At 40.3% G+C, this 21890-nt stretch overlaps 1 protein-coding gene across 5 annotated transcripts in view; it reads right to left on the bottom strand.

The window, feature by feature from the left end:
- The window catches only part of NDEL1 (nudE neurodevelopment protein 1 like 1), a 32158-nt gene that overhangs the window by 9470 nt on the left and 798 nt on the right, over window positions 1-21890 (bottom strand). For 3 of the 5 annotated variants that reach the window (XM_085306859.1, XM_085306860.1, XM_085306861.1), the window contains exons 2-8: window positions 11784-11881; window positions 10325-10478; window positions 8886-9034; window positions 7683-7819; window positions 5342-5515; window positions 4437-4528; window positions 1608-1759 (exon numbers count right to left, since the gene is read on the bottom strand). In XM_085306859.1, the coding sequence (XP_085162985.1) occupies window positions 1608-1759; window positions 4437-4528; window positions 5342-5515; window positions 7683-7819; window positions 8886-9034; window positions 10325-10478; window positions 11784-11869 (944 nt within the window). In that variant the 5' untranslated portion in view covers window positions 11870-11881. Of the gene's footprint in view, window positions 1-45; window positions 85-1607; window positions 1760-4436; window positions 4529-5341; window positions 5516-7682; window positions 7820-8885; window positions 9035-10324; window positions 10479-11783; window positions 11882-21890 lie in introns of all 5 variants that reach the window. The other 2 variants (XM_085306862.1, XM_085306863.1) reach the window with 2 other exon arrangements.

Below are 21890 nucleotides of genomic sequence, written 5' to 3'. Positions count from 1 at the left end.
CCGTGCACAGACTACTAACATCTTGCAGGCAAGTGYATCACTCACCTCCACTCATTTTTCTAGCCTGTTAACATTCCGAGTCTGCTGTAAAAGTTAGGTATCAGTAGGCTGGGTTTTTAAGTCTTCCTCAGCTACAGCCTGCTCCTAATTCTAGGCAGCCAGCCCAGATAARTGTGATGACAATCTGGATAATTAAAAGTGACCCCAACCCCACACAGCAATCAGCTTATTTGTCACACCAGAACTCAATATAGTAACGCTGCATCCTAAGAACAGCTATAATCACTCCCTAGCAACTACCCTAACAGCTTGCAGCTGAAATCTAGCCTGTGTACTGCAAAAGTGAGCATTGCTGTGGTGGTATGTGGCCCCAAACAGGCCTCAGAGTGCACAGACAAATCAAAAGGCTGTTTGATTTGCACATGACACTGATTTTGTTAATTCCCCCCAACTCTTCCTTTTCAAAAACAAAGAATAGCATTCTAAAGCTCTAAAAACTCTGAATGCCAGCTTCTAAAATGTGATCTGTCCTACAACCCACATAGCAAAATGATCCAGCATTCACAAAAGAATGACTTCAGAAAGCCCAGCATGTCTGTTTTCTAAATGTACTCTTTAGGATGGCAAGAGTTCAGTTATTATCCTAAAATAAATTCTGTATTGAGAATGTGCTGAATATTAACATTAAATTGCACTGGCTTGAAGTTTAACATGGAAAATTATCACCGTGCAGGGAGTATGACACATGCTTTGCTCAGTGACACCAAGCACTRATCTCAATACCATTGTATTAACACTGGAAGAGAGAAATGCTTTCTCTCTGCTCCTCAGGGCTGCTCCCTCCAGCCTTTCACGCAACCACAGGGTCCTGCACTATGAAGGACCGTGGGAAAACCCTCCTGCTGAACTGCAACTGTTTGTTTCTCAGTACCAGAGAGGAAGCTCTGAGTATGGGCAAGCCATGTGAGAAACACATGTTGCTTCCCCCCCCCCCCCGCCATGAAAGGAGTTTCTGTTTTCAGGGCTGATGCACAGCTCAGCCAGTATGAGGACAGTTGTCCTCTAGATCGGCTAGAACTAGCAGTTAATACTACTTTCTTCTCCTCTACTCGAGGGGGAAGTAAAGCAAACAGGACACCATCCTYCAAGTGAGCGTTTGCTGCCTGCACTAAGCTGTACTTACCAAGGGAATCTCCAGATTTGCAGGTAATGCACTTCCCCACACATGAGCATACCATTAACTATGGAAATGCCACCACTATTTACTTGAGATCCTAYTGAAGGTCACATTCATTTCATAAGCAGGTTTGCTGTCTGGGTTTTTGTTTACTTGAGTTGCAGAGCCCAGGAGATTAGGCAGCAGAGGTATAGCAAAGACATTGACATCCTACTAGTTAAGAGGGTCACAAGCTTTCTTTTCTCTTTACTTTGTAGAATTCAGCACTGCAACCTTGCTTTCCCCATCCCCTTGTGACTTTGGCTCTCSAAATTATTTGTTCCATTGGAAAAAAGCTGTGGCAGGCTAAAAACAAGCCAAGAAATGCTTCTCTCTCAAGTAGCACCTAAAATACACTCCCCTTTTACAGTAAAAATACATCCCGACTTACCCTTTGTCAAAGAAGGATGTATGCCCTGAATGAGGGTACTTTGTGCCATTGCTGTTCATCATGCTGCTGTTAACATTCCCTGAAATGTAGGATTTCCGTGATGCCTGGTCCTTCGCAAAATTTCTGCAAGCAGCTAATTTGGATTCTAAGGCCTGTGAAAGCAAAAAAAAAAAAATAAAATAAAAAAGTAACATTAGTAGAAGGACTTTTTCCTGCTCAAGTTAAGGCCTCAGTGTGACCAAAAAACACCAGGACCTCCAGTGTGATCAAGTTCAGCAAAATCCAAACTAAACAGAAACAAAGTTTTCTGTGTCACCCAGCTACAAAGGAAACCCATACAATGAGATGCTGATGCAGACTGCCAGGCACAATTCACTTCCAYTAGGTTTAGGATTTTAGAACATACCAGTTCTCATTTAAGCATCTAAAATAAGGAAGCCAAATCTTAGCAGGAGCTACTGAAGTCCAGTCCTTTGARGATCAGACTCGCACAAACACGTTCACTTCCCCAGGCCGCAGACAGCATATTTCAGCACTCCTGTGTCTGCAATAGCTCTGTGTTCAGACATGGCAGCTGAAGAGTCTTTTGCAAGCTCTAATCACAGATGGTACACAATGGTGAAACCGATAAGACTTCACTCTGTTGTCTGAAGTTTTCCCAAACAAAAGGGGTAAAGGCAGGTCCAGACCTAATTACTAGGTGATGACTCAGGACTGGAGAGCACTGGATTRCCAACTGCCTCCTGCAAGAATAGGTAAAGCATTCCCATTGTAGGGAAGTGTGTGTCAGRGAGAAGCCGCCTGCTTCAGAGCTGGAGTAAGACTGGCATAAGGTAATCAGATGATTTAGGGAAAGCCCAAAGGAGAATCCTTAATTTTCTGGAAGGATCTTGTACGTAGAAACTTAATACTCCTCCCTGGGATAATGTCTTCTGCTACTTCTTTCTTAATCTCAGTCTGCAAGACACRGTCAGTTTTGTAAGCCCTGCTGATAGGGTTCTGAAGTAGTACAGCATCAGAAGAAAGAAGAGACAGCATTTAAGCCCATCCAGGGTCTGTACAGAACCACACATCACCTCTACTAGTTTCAAGAAAGCCTGGTGAGATCTTTTCTCCCTATTCAAGGCAGAAGTCTTTCTGCTGACTACTGGCAAGAACAAGAGGCTTTCCACATGGCACCACACTCTTAATTTTCCCCTTCAGTTTATTGTATCACCTGCCCTTTCTGCTGCCTAGCACATAAACTTAGGCTGAACTAGATGAATACCTGTCTGCTCCAGCAGAAAAGCCTTGCAGCTACTTGTAACATCTAAGCTGGATGGGTGGGCATTAGCACACTTGCAGACACACATACAGAAGATAAAAATCTCACGTCCTTGATAGCACAACACTGTTCAGCACTGTTCTATGCAGAAAAATACTCCATTAATAAGGTATTGACATGCTATCAGAAATAAGCTGAACTCTACAACACTTTTTTTTAGCAGTCCATTTAAGCTTCCTTAGTGACTACATATTTTTTTTTTTGTTTGTTGTTTTCAAAGCATCTTTCATCTGGAAATAGCAAGTGTGAACTCTGTCAAGTGACTCTTTCTCAGCTTCAAGTAAGAAAGGTGAGGGAGACTTCTTGTAGAGAAAAGGAATCTAGGGCATAGGCTGAGAAACTGTCCAAGTAGCCACACTTAAAATTAATAGCTGAATATCCTACAATTATTACTAACAAATGAGTAAATTGTAACTTTTATCACTAGCAGACTGAGAGTCCAGGAGTAGGCTGGGAAGCAAGCATGCTTATTTGGCATTTCCTGTCCTTGCAAAGTAATCACATGGGATTGTGATTAAGCTCCCTAAATCCCCTGCAGACTCTTACTCACAATGATCTCATTTTAAACAYGCCACTCTAACCCCAAGTCCTCCTGCTGCCCTTTCAAAACAGCTATGTACTTGATAGCTCCAAATGCTAGTAACGACGTAATTTTTAATTTCAAACTTTGTCAAAACAACTGCCTTGGCTGCAGTTATTGTTGTTCTCAGTGTAAACCACAAGATACAGAGCAAAGTCAGTAYCAGAGGCTAGACATTAATGCTGTCCATGCTTCCTCTCAAAACAGTAAYGCTACCCATTGAGGCATATGAACAACCTTCTAATAATTGAAAGCAAAAAGTCATATCTTCATTCAACTGGAAAGCCTGGCATGATAAGTAACACTGTAACAGATGTTTAAATCACTTCTTCCCTGCTTATAGTTGTAATCCCTTTAAAGGCTCACACATTTCACTTCCCCATCAACTACAGAAGGGAACATTTGGCTTTCTCCTGGTTTATTTTTTTCACTTTCTTATCAAAGGAGTTTATATTTATTCATTTTAAACAATTGTTATAGATTACGTCAGGCACAAGAAGAGACAGCGCTGACTGACTGATCTCATCTCACTTCCCGTGAGAAAACAATTGTGCAGTGGGCACTCAAAGTCTGAGATTCGGTTCCAAATCTTGGTCTTGGAGAGAAAGATGCAAGTCCCATTTTAAATTTGGGCAAGTGGCTGACGATGCCTAGCCTAATGTATCAAAACTCCTGAAAAGGTTTTTGCTCCATATGTGAATTTCATTACCTTAAGGTGGCATCAGAATCTTAGTAGCATGGTTTACAAATCAATAATAATAATAAAAGTATTGTCATTCATGAAACACGCAATATTTGGAAAAGACACCTTGGAAACTACAGCACATACTGAGCATGGGCCAAGACCTTTTTTTATTCACATACAACGATGAAAACTCAGCAACACAAGAACAGAACTAGTGATTCTTCAGCACAAGGCACTCACCCCTACTTTCCTTAAGAGATCTCCCACAATGTTGAGTGCAGATATTCTAGCTGAAGGAGTAAGAGGGCTGGTACCAAATCCATTTGGTATAGCTGCAAACAAAAACAGATTTTATTATAAGCACCACAACTCCATAGTAATAAAGAATCAACTTCTTTACAGAAGGATAAATCTAAAATCCTACTGCAGATTATTCATACAATTACCCCACAATAACACACAGACTACATGATCAGTAGCCACAGAAAAAAGAAAAAGCTTAACTCCTGTCCACTGCCTTCCTTCCCATTAGACCTACACTCACAGTTTATGTACTCTTATCTGCAAAGCTATTGCATGCAATCCATCTAATCCAGCTAGAGCTTGCTCTGGAATCTACTTTTTCTAATTTTTTAAAAAAATAATATATTAATCCTTGTGATTGTCCAGAGCCTTCTAGATGAGGAGGAGGAGTGTACTAATGGACTGTTGCCTCCCAGAAAAAAAAACAAACAACAAAAAAACCCCACCTTACCCCTAAACAGCATGCACGGTAACAAAGACACAGTCCAGACTGTCAGAGTTGCTACCCACCATCTACCCTCTGCTGCTAATCTATATTTAAGCAAAAACATCCAGTCAGTACAATTCTGCAATCCCAAATATCTTCAGTACTGTACTGCAGGGAGAGTACACACACAAAAATAGTTTGGTGTGTGGTCTTATCCTCATTTTCTGTCATATTTGCTCACTAAAACCCACGTGTACCTGATGCTGCCCCAGGATTTAAACACATCTTACGCAACACACGTGGGGTCTACAAGCACTCAAGTTTACCCAAGATTTACTAACGAGAACCTGGTTTAACATCACTGATAAGCTGAACATACTCCCAAAACACTAGGCCAAGTTTCCGTGAAGTATACCTTTGGGGGAAGGAAAACTATTTTCTGATCCTTTTCCAACGGGTGTAGCTGGCAAGGAGAGAGATGCCTGGACAGCTGAATCCATCTTTTCACAGTCTAGAGTAGGTGAGCTAGGCGCTGACTTTCGAGTGACTTCCTGTTGCCTTTCCCGTACTGCTAGCTCTTGCCGTAAGTCTGAGGGTGGAAAGAAGAAAAAAATATGGTATTAGTGACCAATCTGTCTAACAAGTACACTCTCTCTGTTTACTGGGGAGGAGGGAGAGTGGGGAAACGTACATAATATTCTGCAATAACAGACATTCATTCCACTCAATCAACAGATCTACCTTCTCCATTAGCGAGGACTCCCAATCTCAAAGCACTCGTAACTTACTATCAGCATTTTCCATTACAGTTGAGAGTACAGAGGCAGCTAATACAGCTCTCCCAGGACCAGAGAATTTGGCCCCTAGAGTGCATGAAAAGTGACCTGGCCTTAGTATTTTTCCTCCACCTGTAATGTATTTTCCATGAGATTTAAACTACAAGAATCTCCTAGGAGGTCACAAATGCCTGCTGAACTGTGTTCAGCTCTTGTTAAAAGAAGAGGCTAGGAAAARGGAGGAATGACATATAGTCTTGTGCTTTCAATTCCCCAGTTAATAATCCACAGGACTATATGTAAGGAAAAGACAGTGAAAAGGTTGTCCCTAGAGTTTCTCTATTTTCCAACAAGCTAAAGAGGAGAATGAAGAGGCTGGGTGGTCCAAAAGGCAGAGAGAAAAGGTTGGACATTAGGAAACACAGGTTTTAAATCTCACCTCTYCTCCCAACTAATTCTATTACCTCTTCCTTGTGCCCTCCCATTTCCATGCGTGTTTTCCACAAAGACTATCCACCACAATTAGATAATGAATCTTTAAAGTCTGCACACGGGGCCAGAGGCAAACAAATAATATGTTACACGGGGTGTACTGCTATTGTACTGCTGTGGATAGAGCAACTGACTCTCAGATCTCTTATTCCCTGCCTCAATCCAGTAAGATGTGCAAGTATAAAAACAGTTTTATGTTACAGCTTTTAAGCTGTTATGAATTTTCAGAACTCATTTCAAGAAAAACAGTACAGCTGAAATGAAAGTCTGCTTGGACTCCTGGAAGAGGAGTCGCAATTCTTAACTGGAAATTTTGAGTTTGACACTACATGAGTTTTCAATGGCTAATATTCCTGCATGGTGTCTGGGGGAATAACATGTAGCTTTACTATCCTAATAAATGCTAAAAGTTTCCAAATGACTCATTCAAGAAACAGGATGATGTTTGCTGATTATTTCAATGTTCTATAAAACAGTCCCCTAAGTTTCCCTGGCTTTTAGCACTATTGTCCTAATCCCAAATTACAATCCATGTATTTCTTTAGAAAATACTTAGTCTCCCTTTTTTCCATTTATTATCAGAAAAACCTCTATTTACAATAGTAGCTTTTGATTTGTGGGTACAAATACACTTCACAAAGAAGAACAGCAAGAACAAACACCTTGGCCTGTTGTCAAACACATTGTGTTAAGCTCAGATATATGCTTCATTTGAGGAATTTTTCTAGATAGCTTCTTTTTGGAAAAATAAAGTTGAAAACAACTAATCTACCAGCTATATTGACAGCAGGCACAGGTTTATGAACAGAGCATCTCCACTATTCTAGAAACAAGCTTCTATCAAAGCAAAAAAAAAAAAAAAAAAAAAAAAAAAAACCCAACCGAACAAAAAATTAAAAATGTTTCCATCATCAATGTGAAATCCATTAGGGAACTCCCAACTCTTGATGACATCCCAGAACACACTATTTTGAACACCTGATCTCACTGGTCCTGACAGAGTCTTTACTGCCATATCTTCAATAAATCAAGCAATTTCCAAGAGATTTGGAAGGAATAGAAAACAAGGGCTTTATTTATTTATTTATTTTAAAGAAGGCTATTTATGCATTTGTTATTTCTTTCCATGTCATTTATCTTCTCTTCCCACATAACACAAACCTGAGAAATGGGAACCTTCGGASCATAGTTCTCTACTTTTGTTACGGTTGTGGAATGCAATTCTTTTGTACTCACCTTGGCTAAAAATTCTGAGTGAATTTGGTATTATTTTTTCCCCTGTGCAAGGGAGTTTTTTCCTTTCACCACACTAGACATATAAAGAATACAGAACATACTGTTTGTAAGTAGTATGCAACACTTAGATTACATATCAAGTTTGAGTCCCATTATGTGAAGCTTTGTATAAACACAAGCTTTGGTTGCTGCATATCTATGTTAACAAGCCAATAAAGTACTAAGACACAGAATTAATCAAGTAAGCTTTACCTCTCGCTTCATCCTTTAATCTCTGTACAGAAACTAGCAACGATTCCTTGTCATCCAGTTCACTTTCTAAAAATGCATTTCTCTCAATAGCCTGGTTTAGCCTTTGTTCAAAGTCTTCCAATGAAACTATTGTTGCCCTAGAAATAAAAACCAGAATATTAGGTTCTTCAGCTTCACTAACATAAAAGCGTATTCAAAAACATAATAGAGAAAAAGCGTTAGCAGAGTCTGCATTCAAGTTAGTCATTTGAAAGCTATGGAAATGCTTCCTAGAACTCCAATGAACCAAGAGAGAAAGATGAAAATAACATGATAGCATCTGGCTCTCAGAGATGTACCAAAGAACTGGTAAAAAGTCAATTAAGCACTCCTAGCTCCATTTTCCCATGTTATTCTCCAAAGCCACGCTTACTATCAGCRTATCAGCTCAGGAAGTGCTGTACTCTCCAGAGCTCTGACTAGGCAACAGCCTAGTCCAGAAAGCAGGGCACTTCGATATTCCTAAGACCCAATTTGTTCCATGATTTAAGTGAGAAAACTCATRTGTGTGAAAAGTAGTCGTGTAGTTAAGAGCCTTGTGGAAGCGAGACCTCAACTCTTAGATCCTTTTTGCCACATAGCCAAAGGCTCATTCCTGCTCCCACTGAATCAAAATTGGTCAAAATTCCCATTCAGTAAAACAGAAGCATGAGCTACTCCAGAACAGGGTGTTTCTAACAGCAGCCTGTTAATTTTATGCCCAGGACATATTTGTTCCCTACAGTCATTAAGGAATTATGCAAGAGAAGAGGAGACTTTTGGTCTGTTTTGTTTAAAAGGGGCCTTGTAAAACATTAGCTTCTTAATTCCTAGAGGCTTTGAGCTACAAGGACCACAAATATATTATAAGAGTCACCTTAGCTGGTAGTATCAAAACCAGTGCACTGGTTTGGCTTGCTCTAAACCTGCTTTTACTGCTCATTTCTTAAAAGAACATGAAGCACTTCTAGGCATCCTCACCTTCCTTGCTGTAATGTAGTGCTACCAGTTGATAGATGTCAATTCTAAGGGTAAACTGGGCTGCACAAGAAAATCACGTGCCTTGGGTTTTGAGTTTTGAGTGTGCGTTTTTTTTTCTTTAAAGAAATACTAAAATGATCGATCTAAGTAACAGAGAAAAGACGTAGTGAAAACATCAGAGAAACAGAGGGTTGCAGTTTTCACCTCTTTGCACGTTCCAAGTCATCATTGGCCTGTTCCAACTCCCTCACATACTTATGCAGCTGATCTTTAATGGCCCGCGTCTGGCTTAGATCATCCTCTAACAATGACACTTGCTTGTAACTCTGTGCATACTGGTGCTCCAGTTTCTCCTGAAAAAAAGAGAAGTAGTGAGATAGACATCAGTAACATGCGTTCTCCAAGTCATCAAGACTTGGATTTTCAAAACAGGAAAATCAAAGTAAYACACTAGCTGCAGTCTGCTGACATCGCTGGGAATACACAGTAGAAACTGGAGAGTCAGTAGGAATATGTCCTGAACATCAAAACTGGACACGATCTACAATTACAAACACTGCATTGTGCACAGAAATCTCATCATAACACAGCTGGCTGTTCAGAGATGCATCCCTGCATCTGTTCCAAACAGTCTGTGCTGACAGCTGCTCTGAAGCCTCAAACATCTAGGATGTTAAAGAGAAATCTAACTGCACTGCCTCTCCCTCAGTGCCTCTCTAGACAACAGCCACATTGTAGCTAGAACTTGCCTAACSTCTCGATTAGCAAAAAAATGACAGCCACTGGAATTTGTTATAAAACCGCCTGACTACAAAAGAGAAGCTCTACAAGCTCACTTTCAAGAGATTGCAGAATTCATTCCTAAACATTCTATCAACAACACTGAAGGTAAATAGGGGCTAATGGGAAAAAAAAATACTGATCTTAAAAACACATACTGACCTAACAGATACAACTAGGACTGGGTRAGAGAACAAGTAATCCCATAAAACTTATTTCCACTGTGTAGGTTTCCAACCTTTCTCTTCACTACAATATCCCAAGGCTATGAAAAATGATACTTTTCCAAGATATCAGAAGAGGTAAGAACTTGCTAACCCAGTGGCATTTAATTAAAAGTCATCTTCTACACATCTGCATGGCTATACCACTCCTGTCTCCAGAGACAATGCTGTTACGAACAAATTAGGAGAAACTCTGAAGAACGTGAACAAATCACCTGTCTTCAGCTTTCTTTTGGGTTCTTTCACAGAATCAAGGAGGCATTCTGGCAAAAAAAAGCCGTTTGCAAAGAAAGATGACAATTCAGTGGTCTGATAAAACATACTTGTGTTGGCTGCCCTGTTGCTATGTTAACATTGCCTGTGTGAGCAACAAAATAAATACTTGGCAAAGCCTACAGAATTCAAACMAATGAGCGAACTCAGTGACAAGAGTTTAATGATATGAACAAGAAAAATTCTTCTAGGTTTTCTCCTGGTAAGTTACTGGCCTTATTTGGAGTCCATGCCATACTCAAGACTGGATCTTAAACAGATGACTGCTTTACTCCATTTGGATGCACAGTTAACACTAGTACAAACCAGACAATCTAAAATGAGAGGCAAAACATAAAAGGCAATGCCATCACAGATGAGACCCACCTTTAATGTTTCCACTTCATATTTCAATCTTTGGTTATCTGCTTGCAAATCTCTATTCCTTTGTTCAGCTTGCACTAGCTGTGCCTCCAACTCAGCTTCTAATTCTCGGCTTCCCTCCTGAAATTCGGCCAGCTCTTCCCGAGCTTCCTGGAAACTGTAAGGAGAGGATAGTATCCACTGAAAATCCATCATCTCTCAAGTTAAAACAAAATACACTGATCTTTAAAAATAACAAACTGAAAAACAGTTTCACAGGACTTAAATGTGATGGCAATAGACCTCTACGGAGAGAAGGAAAAATAATGAGAGAAAAATTACATTAAGCTCAGCTATAAAAGGAAATTCATTCCCTTACATTTAATGTAGCCGATTGCTGGGTGTATGCTAGAACACAGTCTATATTGAGGTTATTAATGGGATTCAAAGGAGTCTTACAAATACTTTGTACTCCACTAACTTTCATTACTAGCAGACTTGAGCGAGTCAATGAATAAAGTGAATTTTAACTTGATTTTGGTCAAGAATTAAAATGGAGAACAACAGTTACTGTATCTCTGTACTACATGGAAATTTAAGGTTCTTGAAAAGTGCTAAGATTTGAATCTTAAAGTTATTAAGTACTTAGGCAAGAAGCCAGCTCATACTTACCTTATACCACTTCAAGGTATTAAATTGCTAAAAGTAGTCACTCCACATATTTCACTTATTAGATTTGCACCTTTACCATATTTAACTGCTCATCTCTTAGCAAGCAGTAATTAGAAAGGTTTTAGGAAAGAACATATGCAATGATGTCAGAGACAGTTTTCTGACACCAAAGAACAGCTTAGAGGACGCGAGGCCCCTCCACATGCCCATCCCTGTACCCAAAGAAAAATATCCAAAAGAGGTTACAGGAGGTTTAACAGGCTGCACCTCAAATCATACAAATAACACTGCACGCAAGGAAAGTTTTCTGAAGAAAACCAACAGGAAGTCCCTCCCAAAAAACAACCAACCAAACAATCAAAAAACAGGCCAGAACATCAGGTATAATATATTTCAGTAAAGTGCAATAGACACAAAATCATCTACTTCTTATACAAGTAATTAATCTGCAAGAAGCCTGAGGAAACAGTTCTCACACAGGGCAAGTCTCACACAGGGAAGCCGCCTTCTGATAAAATGTCAAGTTACTACTTAAGGCAGCACTTTAATTACTCAAAGACACAAATGATCACAGAAGGGCTCTGTTCTTGCTTGAACATGCTTGAAAAATAGCCTAGAGTTCATGAAATGGTACCACTATGCCAGAGATATTCACCTTCCACAGGTCTGGAAATTTTAAAGCTGAAAATACAGAGATCCATTCTAACATTATCTAATACTCAGTAAAGCCTTGCAGAGAAATAGATTAAGGCTGGTCATATAAGTTCTAGTCATTAAGAACCAAATCCAATCTACAAATCCACAACAGTACCTTTGTTTGTACTTCAAGGAAAGCTCTTTCCAATAAGCAGTTTCCTCCTTTGGACTTGAGAAAGTTGGAATTTCTTCACTGTCCATGATCAAAGCAACCTGCAGAATACAAACACAAGAAGAATACCTTGAGGACAGACAGACAGGTAGGCTGCCCCTGAAACCACTGCTGAGTACTGAACTCCATCACTGCGGCCCTTCTGACTGCAGCATCCAAACTTGGCACTCACAAACAGGATGTTAACAATCCCTAACAAGAGTCAATCAGCACAGAGACCTGCAACAACAAGAAATGTAATTTTATCCAGATCCTGGAAATGCTTGTGCAGCAGACTGAAAAGAGACCACAGAACTACTCTGTACCTATTCTATCACTGAAATAGYAGTTAACATAAAACACTCATTTAGGACCACCTTTGATAAGGATATTAAAATTAACAGCTATCATAATTTCCACTTTCATTCTAATAAGAATATTCTTAAAAACTGATCTTTTTGTCTGTTTCCAACGCTCTGATGCATATTACAATTCATCTCAGAGTTACAAGAGCATGTAATGAATGAAGACAAATACTCCGAGATCAACAGTTAACATGCTTTGCTGTAGAGATTAAAACTCAATTTACTATAAGTTGAGTCCTAGCTAATTTCTGCTTTTGCATAAAACATGCTGGTAGTAGTTTTCAAAATAGTTTCGTCCCCTCTGCCCTGTCAAATNGGAAGAGAGTCTTTTTCGTATAATTAAGTGGCCTCTATCACACAACAGTGCTTTTAACTTGGAGACATTTCCCATACCAAGGCAGGTGAAACAAGTTCTCTGCTGATAAATAGAAGTTAGGCGTTTAAGCTTGCAACTGTAATGACCTGGAAGACACCAAAGGAGGCCGTGTGGCAGTTGTGGATGTCTATACTCTCCAGTTTCACTGATGCCTAGTTCTGAATCACAACAATTTCACTGTTGGTGTTGCCGAAGATGATGTAGAGGAGGTTCTACCACACAGAGCACAATCAAAAGTATTCAAATAGAAATGGTTCCTAATCCCCTCCAGGAGATGCTCTGCACAGGTCTTCATATCAACATATCCTTTCCGAGCTCTCTCCAAGCAAGGCCTCAAATCTGTTATTTGTAGGTAGTCACTTCTTCCCCACCAAGACCCATAACTCAACTTGTTATTAACTTTCAGAAAAAGGGGAAGAAAAAAAAACTAACTAAAAAAAAAAAAAAAATCAACATCCTCACTATAGCAAAGGATTTAAACATCCCTTGTATCAAGCTCATCTTAGTAGATCAATCAGTAATGGCTGACCTGAAATTCCTGACTTTCACACTCTGACAAGCGTCAATAGCCAATGCTGTCCCTTCAGGCCCAGAACTGTCACGCTGATATGTCCTACATCTCAGTGACCTGCATTTTAGACACGTAAAAGTGGGACAAAACAATTCCAGCGCTTTCACTGGAGGAAAAACAGGCTCAAATCAGAGACTGGTACTTAGCTCACAAATAAAGCAAGGCAAAACTGGCACAGTTGTTCTTCAGCTCAGACTGCAGCTGCTATAGTTCAAGGCACGAGATCAAATTTAACCAAAAGGTGCTAAGCACCTCAAAAGCACACCGACTCTCTTCCTGTGTTTAGCTTTACAACTTTGTTGGTAGAAGCAAGTTTGTAAAGAAATAGGTTAAAAGAACTTGCTTGAAAGAACTGACATTTTGTTCCCTTTTCCACATTTCACTGTGCCGAGAAAATAAAACATACCTGTGGAGCCATTGTAATTCTTCCTAGCACATATTTTCAATCCCACTCTACCTCTGCAGACAAGAATTTATTTGGGGTGTACTGCCTACAGTTATCTCACCCACTTTCAAYGCAGTTTATCACAGCACAGAGACAAAACCACAAGTCCTATGCAAAGAACTGGTTTATGGTAGACATAAAAGGCCCATGAATCACCTCCTGAACTGTCACAGCTTTGCAGCCTGACGCATTAAGGCAAACAGACATCTGTTGTGGCTCAGGCACACGCCAGGCAGTTCATGAACTGCACTCAAATCTCAGAGAAAAGGAAGAGGTGAACAGCTTGGTTCAGTTACCATTGCACGTTCTAACACCAGTCCCAGATGGATCACACTGACAACCTGCTTCAGGAAAAACCTTCTGATGTTTTTCTGTAAAGAAATACTAACCGAGCACACTTGGAAATGCTTAGGTCAGCAAGAAGCACATCTCCCCCCAAAATAAAAGACGCACAGCACAGAACAGAAGCAGATTCCGCAGTGGCACAGTAGCTGATCTCAAAGGGTAAACAGACAGGAAACTACCTATCAGCAGGTTTCAGGATGCATTTAGAGGAGTTTTTGAATAAAGAAGTATCTTATATCATTTCCTAGAAGTAGCTAAGACAAGGTATAGCTAGGTCCAAGATCCCCTTCCTGTCTGCTCACAGACAGGACTCCCTGAGAATGTAACAGTCTGTGTGGAGATGTGCAAAGGGCTGCCTAAGACTCATAAGTATTTACAGATCCACAGACAGAAGATGTATAAGGTATTTTTTCTTGTTTCCTTTTGGCTTCCAGAGGGATGAGATGCAGCCCTTTGGTACTGGACAACAACTCTGCCTTCTCAAACCTACCTAGTGGGATCTACAGAAAGAAACAAAATTAATCTTTTACAAGCAAGTCAACCATGCTTTGCTAGACCAGGTTAAGTGGGTGGTATCTCACAATTACCCATGCTCTAAGTATTTCTAATACCATGCCTAATGCTTTCAGCATGGATTTTTTTTTGTTATCTATCAGCTCCTACATCAGCTGCTCATTCATCACTGTGCTGTATTAAACTCTAATATCTATATCCCAGATTCTGTACATGATATACAGTTATATCACTTGCCTCCTCTAATGCACACAGGGAACAGGAGAAATGGATAAAAGCACAAATACACACTGCTACAGACAAGGTGATTCAAGGCCAAAATACTGATCTGAGAGTTAAGAAACAAAGATAATTCCYAAACCTGCCACCAACACATCCATGATCTTCAGTAAATCATTTCTGCCAACCTTTGCTTATTCCCTCTGTTTAAGTCATCAGCTCTGCTATGTAGGCCTATCTAGATAGGCATACGGGCTTGGCAAAAAAGGAGTCGTGGGCATTATCAGAATATAACTAAATAACGTAAGCATCTAATTTGTAGAACAGTAAATGCCCACAGAATACCAAGATTTTAACAAATAATGCTTTGCTTCAGTGTGTCCTTGGTTATTCCTGGTTCTGGGCATTATGTAATGAGTTGAGAACTAGCATGGCAAATGCTTCCTACTCATGGATTTCTTCGCATACGTGGCATTTGCAGAATCCAGCCTTTGACAAGCAACACTGAGGCTTTCAATATATAGACAAGACAATGCAGCAGCGTCTTCCAGGGAAAATAAGAGCAAGCTTATGCCGAGATACCCACTCAAGAATTCATTACAACACAGCTAAGCATTCAGAGAGCACCCTGGGAAAACTTAGCAGCATGGGCATAATTCCAGAATCTGAAATAGCTTTAAAACAAGACCTATGCTCAAAATGCAATGGCTCCTTTCAAGCCCCTTGTACACAGTAAGCAGGACAGAGCAACTGAGAGGAGAACCTCTCCACTGCCAAAACAGCACAGTTGCTCCAAGCTGTAATCATTCTGAAAAACTGCAGTATGTGCCTTATGAAACTCTCTAAACACAGGTCTTTTTAGACAGGACAAACCTGGGATGTTTTTGATGGCAGGGAACCTAGAGGTAAGATGCTTAGTATTTTCTGGATATTATAAGAGCAAAAAGCTGAACCAAGCATACAGCAAAAGTATTTTTGCTATATTCTATAACACCGTCCATTACAAGAGGACAATATTTTTCCTCAAGTACCTTAATGAACCTTGCATTCAAGGCCTAACTGAAATCTTTATGAAGCCACTTTTCAGCTAAGCCATTAAAGACACAAACATAGCTTGAAGCATCACAGTACCTTAAAAAAGCTTCCCTGGCTCTCCGTCATGTGACTGCAGGCTGCTGTGAGAGCGCAGATCAAGTATCAGACCAAAATATTAAGCTTGAAATATAACACAATGCTTAGACTTTGACCCAAATCTTCCCAGAGTTCAGAATTCCCTCCTCTGTTCTCAAGGGACAATTCAACTGACTGAAACATCACTGTAAGGATGAGCTAGAGAACTACATCCAAAATGATTCTGAGTATTGGTCAGATGCAGCTGCAGTTCACCCAGGATGAAGCTGTAAGCATCTTCAGGTGCAGGGTAAACCACATCCTTCTTGATTTTAATCATATTTCCCAATTAAAACTAGTTTATAAACATCTGTCACAAAAGAAATGAATTAGCATTATTTAATACTCATGAACAAGTCATTTCCTGTGCATAGAATACTTTCTCTCTCACAATCCTGTTTGCCCAATAAATTCATAAACCAAACATGAAGAATTAAGGAGAAGAGGCAAAGCAAAGTTACTGAAAGGCATTTTTTAAGACAACCATTTCAAGTCAATGTGAAAGAGCCTGCCAAGCTAGAAAGAGGCTACAAGCTGCGGTACTAAGACTCACCCATCCAAGGTTTGTTGACCCACCACTTAGGGCAATATAAACGTCAACTGACCTTTGGAATTAAATATGTAAATACCCCAAATAGGACTTGTTAAGGAAATTCTACCAAATTCACATCTGGCCTTCAGTTCTTGAAATAACAAAATAGATGTATTCATTCTGGCTGAGAGAGTCCTGATCTTCCTGAAAGTTAAAACTGCCAAGTGCCACGTAATTGCTGCAGTCATCCCCTTCTTGCAAGGGATGACTCTGCCAGTGAATGCTGGCACAGTCCAGAACCGCCACAGAGAAGAAGGCCCGTCAGTTCTAGACTATCAAAAAGTAGATCTTCCACCTCTTCCACTTGTATGCTGATTCACAGATGGAAAAGCACAGGGGATCCTTTCTCTACCATTCTTTGTCTTCTCAGACCACAACAACCAACAGGTAAGCCCAAAAACCCTGCAAATCACGAGGTTTTGCAAAAGCATTTCAGGACTCAAACCGTGACTAGGAAACTGAACACTCCAGTCCTAAATAAATACAAAAAGACAGACAGACAGAAAAACACATTTGCATTGTCTTTCACTTATTAAAATGCTGAAAACAAACAAACAAAAGCCACATATTAGATTTCACTAATCAATATGTGCTTGTTTTTCCTCATCCTGAAATAGGAGCTGGTGGCACTTTCATATGCATGTTGGAAGGTTGCCTGCTACCATTGCTGCTTCAAAAAGTGAACCCTTATGTCTTTTACTGCAACGCTATTTTTGAACTGAATGTTCTCTGGTGAACCACAACAAATGCCTCACTGCCTCTTACAACAGCAATGTATGAGCTTTCAGCAGAGGAGAAAGAAAAAGAGAGAGTCACAAAGCACAGTGTCAGCACAACGCTCCTTCTTCTGCCATAATAATAAATCCTGCATTTTCAATTTGGACAGCACAGTAGACAGAGATAACTAAATCCTACCTGCAGGAACTGCGTGCCAGGTTCAGACTAAAAGCCTTTAAGATAACCAAACATCATACAGTATAGCCTTCTTATCTCAATAGTCTCTTACGGCATATTAATCAAACAGTCCAGGTATGCTTTATGCCACATGGCCAAGATTTGCAAACCTGCTAAATCTGGTATCTAGTGTGGAGAGAAAAACAAAACAAAACAAAAACTTGCAGTGTTGGCCAGTACAGAGATGAAAGCCTTGAAATCAGAAAGATGACACTGACACAAGAAGCCTCTTTTCAAAAAAAAAAAAAAAAAACAGAGATGAAAGCCTTGAAATCAGAAAGATGACACTGACACAAGAAGCCTCTTTTCANAAAAAAAAAAAAAAAAAAAAGAAAGAAAGAAAGAAAGAAAAAGAAAAAAGAAAAAGAAAAAAGTCTACAACTACCAAAGGCATCAGAATTAAGTATCAAAAATTCATCTCTCTCACAAACATGAAAGGTTTAAGACATTCAACCACTATTTGTTCCCAAACACCATTAATACCACTAAAACACTTCCAAAATAAAAGTCTTAAAGAGGCTGGTGCACCTGGAAAAGGCTCAGTGTCTGCAAAGATGAAGAAAAGGCCCCTGAAGATATGCAAGTCCAAGAACAACCTGAGGTCTGACCCTGACCACTGGAGCTCTAGGAAACAATTTGCTCCTAGTTTTGCATCTGGGAACCCCTATGACCAAATCCATGCAAAGCAGGAAGTTGAAAAGTGTTGTGTAGTAAACAGTAAACCAAGAAGGAAATTAAGGCTGTGAAAAGGATATGCTTCTCCTTGCCCTGGTCTCCACTCTCTGGGAAATCACCTCTTAAGAATGCAGGGAAGTTGATGAGATATGGTAAACACAAACAATCTGGTATTACCTTGGTTGATCCCATTGCACATCCCACACCCTAGCACAGTGGGCTAAATACTCTCACAAGAGCACAGCAAGCCCAAAAATGTCTATTTTTACCAGGTAACTAACGCCAACAGCTGGTACAAGCTGCCACATGCCTGTGCACCAACACATACCTAGAACTTCTTGGTATTATTCACCCAACTTCTGTCTTCTTGAACTTGTAACTGCCTCTAAATCCCCCAAAATTACAGGGCATCTTACCCAGAAGCAATGACTTTATCAAAGAGTTCATCACAAGCATASAAAAGAGCTTGTGACAAAAGACGGCACAATGGTGCCTTTAGCCTCCATATTACCTCAACAATTAATATCATTCCAACGATGACATTCCCTGGAAAGGCAGTGGCCAGAGGGCTAAAATGTTTCTGGACACTGGAAAATGACAAGTGACTAAGAATCTTAAAAGGAAAATGAAAAATACTTAGTGCAGATTTCTTCTGAGATGAGTGAACTCTGCTGCCTTTTGAGCTTCTGAAGGCAACCTACCAGTGCCAAGGAACAAAACCTTTCCAAAAAATACCATCAAAAGCCAGCCAGTCTTCAACAGAAAGGTCCTTATATCTCTTCAATAAACACTTAATAAGATGCGAGTGAAGAAGTGCCATCTGCGACTTTGCTATATTGACAGAAGACCCCCTCAGGGAATCAGTTGTATCAAGAAAATACGCTTTGACAGGTACGTCTTGCTTTGCTCACAGATGTGTACTGTACAGTAGTAAAAAAGCACTATACTTGTAGATGTGCCCACCAAGGAACATTGCAAATATACCACATTTTTTTTCTGTTAATGATGTATACATAAATGACTTGGGCATTTTCAACAAGTGTCTAAAACCAACAGATTTAAAGGGCAGGAAAGATTATTTAATCTGGCCTCCTGCATAGGTCAATCTCTCCACTGTGTGCTCAAAGGATGTCCTCTCCTCCATAAAGTCGAAATGTTTGGGATYGGAAACTAGGCAGCAAAAATAAGAGCCATCTCTCTTCCTGTTCCACACATTTGAAAGCAGCTATGTATTTTGTGTATATGACCTCAGTGCACACCCCAAATTCGAAACCCAGATTTTTCGCACTGATTAGGGAACACTACACAGGGGTCACAACACAGTTCATAGTTTGCCTTCACTATAGTTATGGCGACACAAATGTCAAAAAAAAATTTTAAAAATGACTTTAAAAACATATTTCCTTTCTTAAGTCTGAATTCCCCTACTTTTCAAAAATAACTGTTATAGATTGAGGGCATAAATACTACTTTGTTCCCACACMTTTTGGTAGTTATTCTCAGATATGTCTCCAGTGACAAGACTCCTTGTAGCACCAAGGTCACAAACATAACAATTCGCCTCTTCTCTCTCCACTTCCTGCCTTTTCTTTCTCTTCTCCTAACTGAGCTATTATCTCACTCATCTACARCCTCTACATGGTCAGGAAAACAAGGGCTTTACCCCCAAAAGCTGGAAAGGAAACTAAGTCAATGTGGCTCTGAACACATACCTTCACTTTGCAAGAGCATGGAAGGTCAAATCTTTGCATGTGTAAGTCAAAAAGAAAATGCCTAGTATTGACTCCACATACGAAACATGAATACGTAGCACAGCAAGCTCTAGGTCTAAGAGAGAGTACTTTTCCAAGGCAGGCACAACATTACTAATTCAAAAAACATATTATTTACCCACACCCATTATATCGTGTTCTACCATAGTGATCTGGGACTATCAGGACAGAAAGTCTGTACACAGTCRCAACACAAGTCTGACACATCAAATTTAATGATAATAATGAAAATACAAAACCTGAAAACTTCAGTGTCACTTTTCTGCCCTAGTACAACTCCTTCCTATTATAAATGCCTCTAACAGAGCACTGGCCTTGACGAGGCCACTTACCTTCACGGCATCCAAGACTTTTTCTGAAATCTAAAATTTCCTTAAGTGTCCAAGCAACTCTTCTACTGCTGTTTTGCATATTTAACCATCTCTTTGAGGAATAAATGCTACAGGTCCAAGAAAGCACTATTTGCACTCATGATCAAGTTAAGATAGTTTCAAATGAAAGAGAAACCCTGAGTCATTGAACGCTCCCAATGCAAACTGGTAAGAAAACAGTGAACCTGCAGTACGTGTGCATGAGGACAGCCTTCCCCATCAGTAGTAGGAAGGAAGGATATGGGAAAAGACAGAACTGRAAGTCTAACTCTAGTAACGCATTTTCTCTTGTGTCAATGTGTTCATCCTTTATGCCATGTCTGGCACAATCTGGGTTAAATTCATCAAACTGGGAAGCAGTGACTGTTCGAGTTAAGTTTATATAAAACAAAACAGGCCCAGCTAAGCTGAGAGAGAATAATAAAAACCCCTTCACAACACTACTGAAAAAGTATTTACAGATAAACATTGCAGGCATTTGATCCACCAACTGTTTTATGCAATTTCTGCAAAAGCAACTATTCAAAGTGACTGACAGTGAGGGAAAAGCCCATACTTCTTGTAGCTAGCCTCATCACAGGTGAGCATGAACTAGCACTTCCTCAGGCACACTGCAAAAGGGGTCTTCCCAAACCCTGTCCTGTGGGCCACCTGAAGTGCACAGTGAGACCAGACCATGCCAGCTCTCACAACTTGCAACCATCACCCTGAGCAACAAGATCCTTCACTACAAAGAAGAGAATGGTGGCGAACTATATGCCCAGCTATCTGCCTTCTACTGGGGCTGGACGATGAAAAGGCACCACCTTACAGGACCAAGCTACCTAAAAAATAGGCTTAGGGAGTATAAAGAGAACAGCAGTGATTCCTGTTCACAGCCAGGCAAACCACATAACTTACTCTGCTGCATGCTTTACACACACATACACAGAGCTAAGTCCCTCTGCATTCAGAAATTGTTCTGAGGATAGGGCGAAGTCAAAAGCAGACTGTCACCATCAAAGCCGTCCTGGCTGCCTTCTTCCCCAGGGGCAGCATAGGGACAGCCAAGGAGCGTAGTCCACCACATTTAAGTGGACAGCATGAAAAACAACCGTCCTCTCATAACACRTCACATGATGGAGAGATTGCCACACAGATCCAAGGAAAATGAGATCTGAGGGTGAGTCACTTAGCCTGCAATTCATTCCCCACTTGCAGAACACAGGACAGACAGGAACAGGTCTTGAGCTGGGACAAAATTACATACGTGTTGGGCAATTTTGCCTTAATGCGTCTGAATTCTGTAGTTTCACTTAAACACTTGCCTCAAAACTGCACAGTTTGGCTCTAAAAAGCAACTCCAGCTCACTCTGAGAATTTTCTTCCTTCCCTGCTCAGACACCAGATAATCTGAACSAGGCTTGCCACATTTGAGACGTGCTTACAGACTTTCAAGAGGTAACAAGAGGAAGTAAAACGTGATAGCGTAGTAAGAAAAAGCATTTCCTTCCAACAAGTGCAAAGAGGCTGGCAATCACAAATTAGAAACTGCCCGCACTGAATTAAGCCGTGTGTAGCTCAAGTGAACTGACAAGTAAGAATTAAGTTTTATAACCCAGCTATACTCCGATAAAGAACCTACTGGTGGGGAAGCTCTTTCGAGCCAAGCATTGTCCCAGCCATTTTCCCCTCACGCTAAAGCGAAATGGCATTTTAAACGA

This window comes from Rhea americana, unplaced genomic scaffold (assembly GCF_003343005.1).
Source record: "Rhea americana isolate MKP2758 unplaced genomic scaffold, rheAme1 scaffold_249, whole genome shotgun sequence".
NCBI lineage: Eukaryota > Metazoa > Chordata > Aves > Rheiformes > Rheidae > Rhea > Rhea americana.
This window is presented reverse-complemented; position numbering and strand designations above follow the sequence as displayed.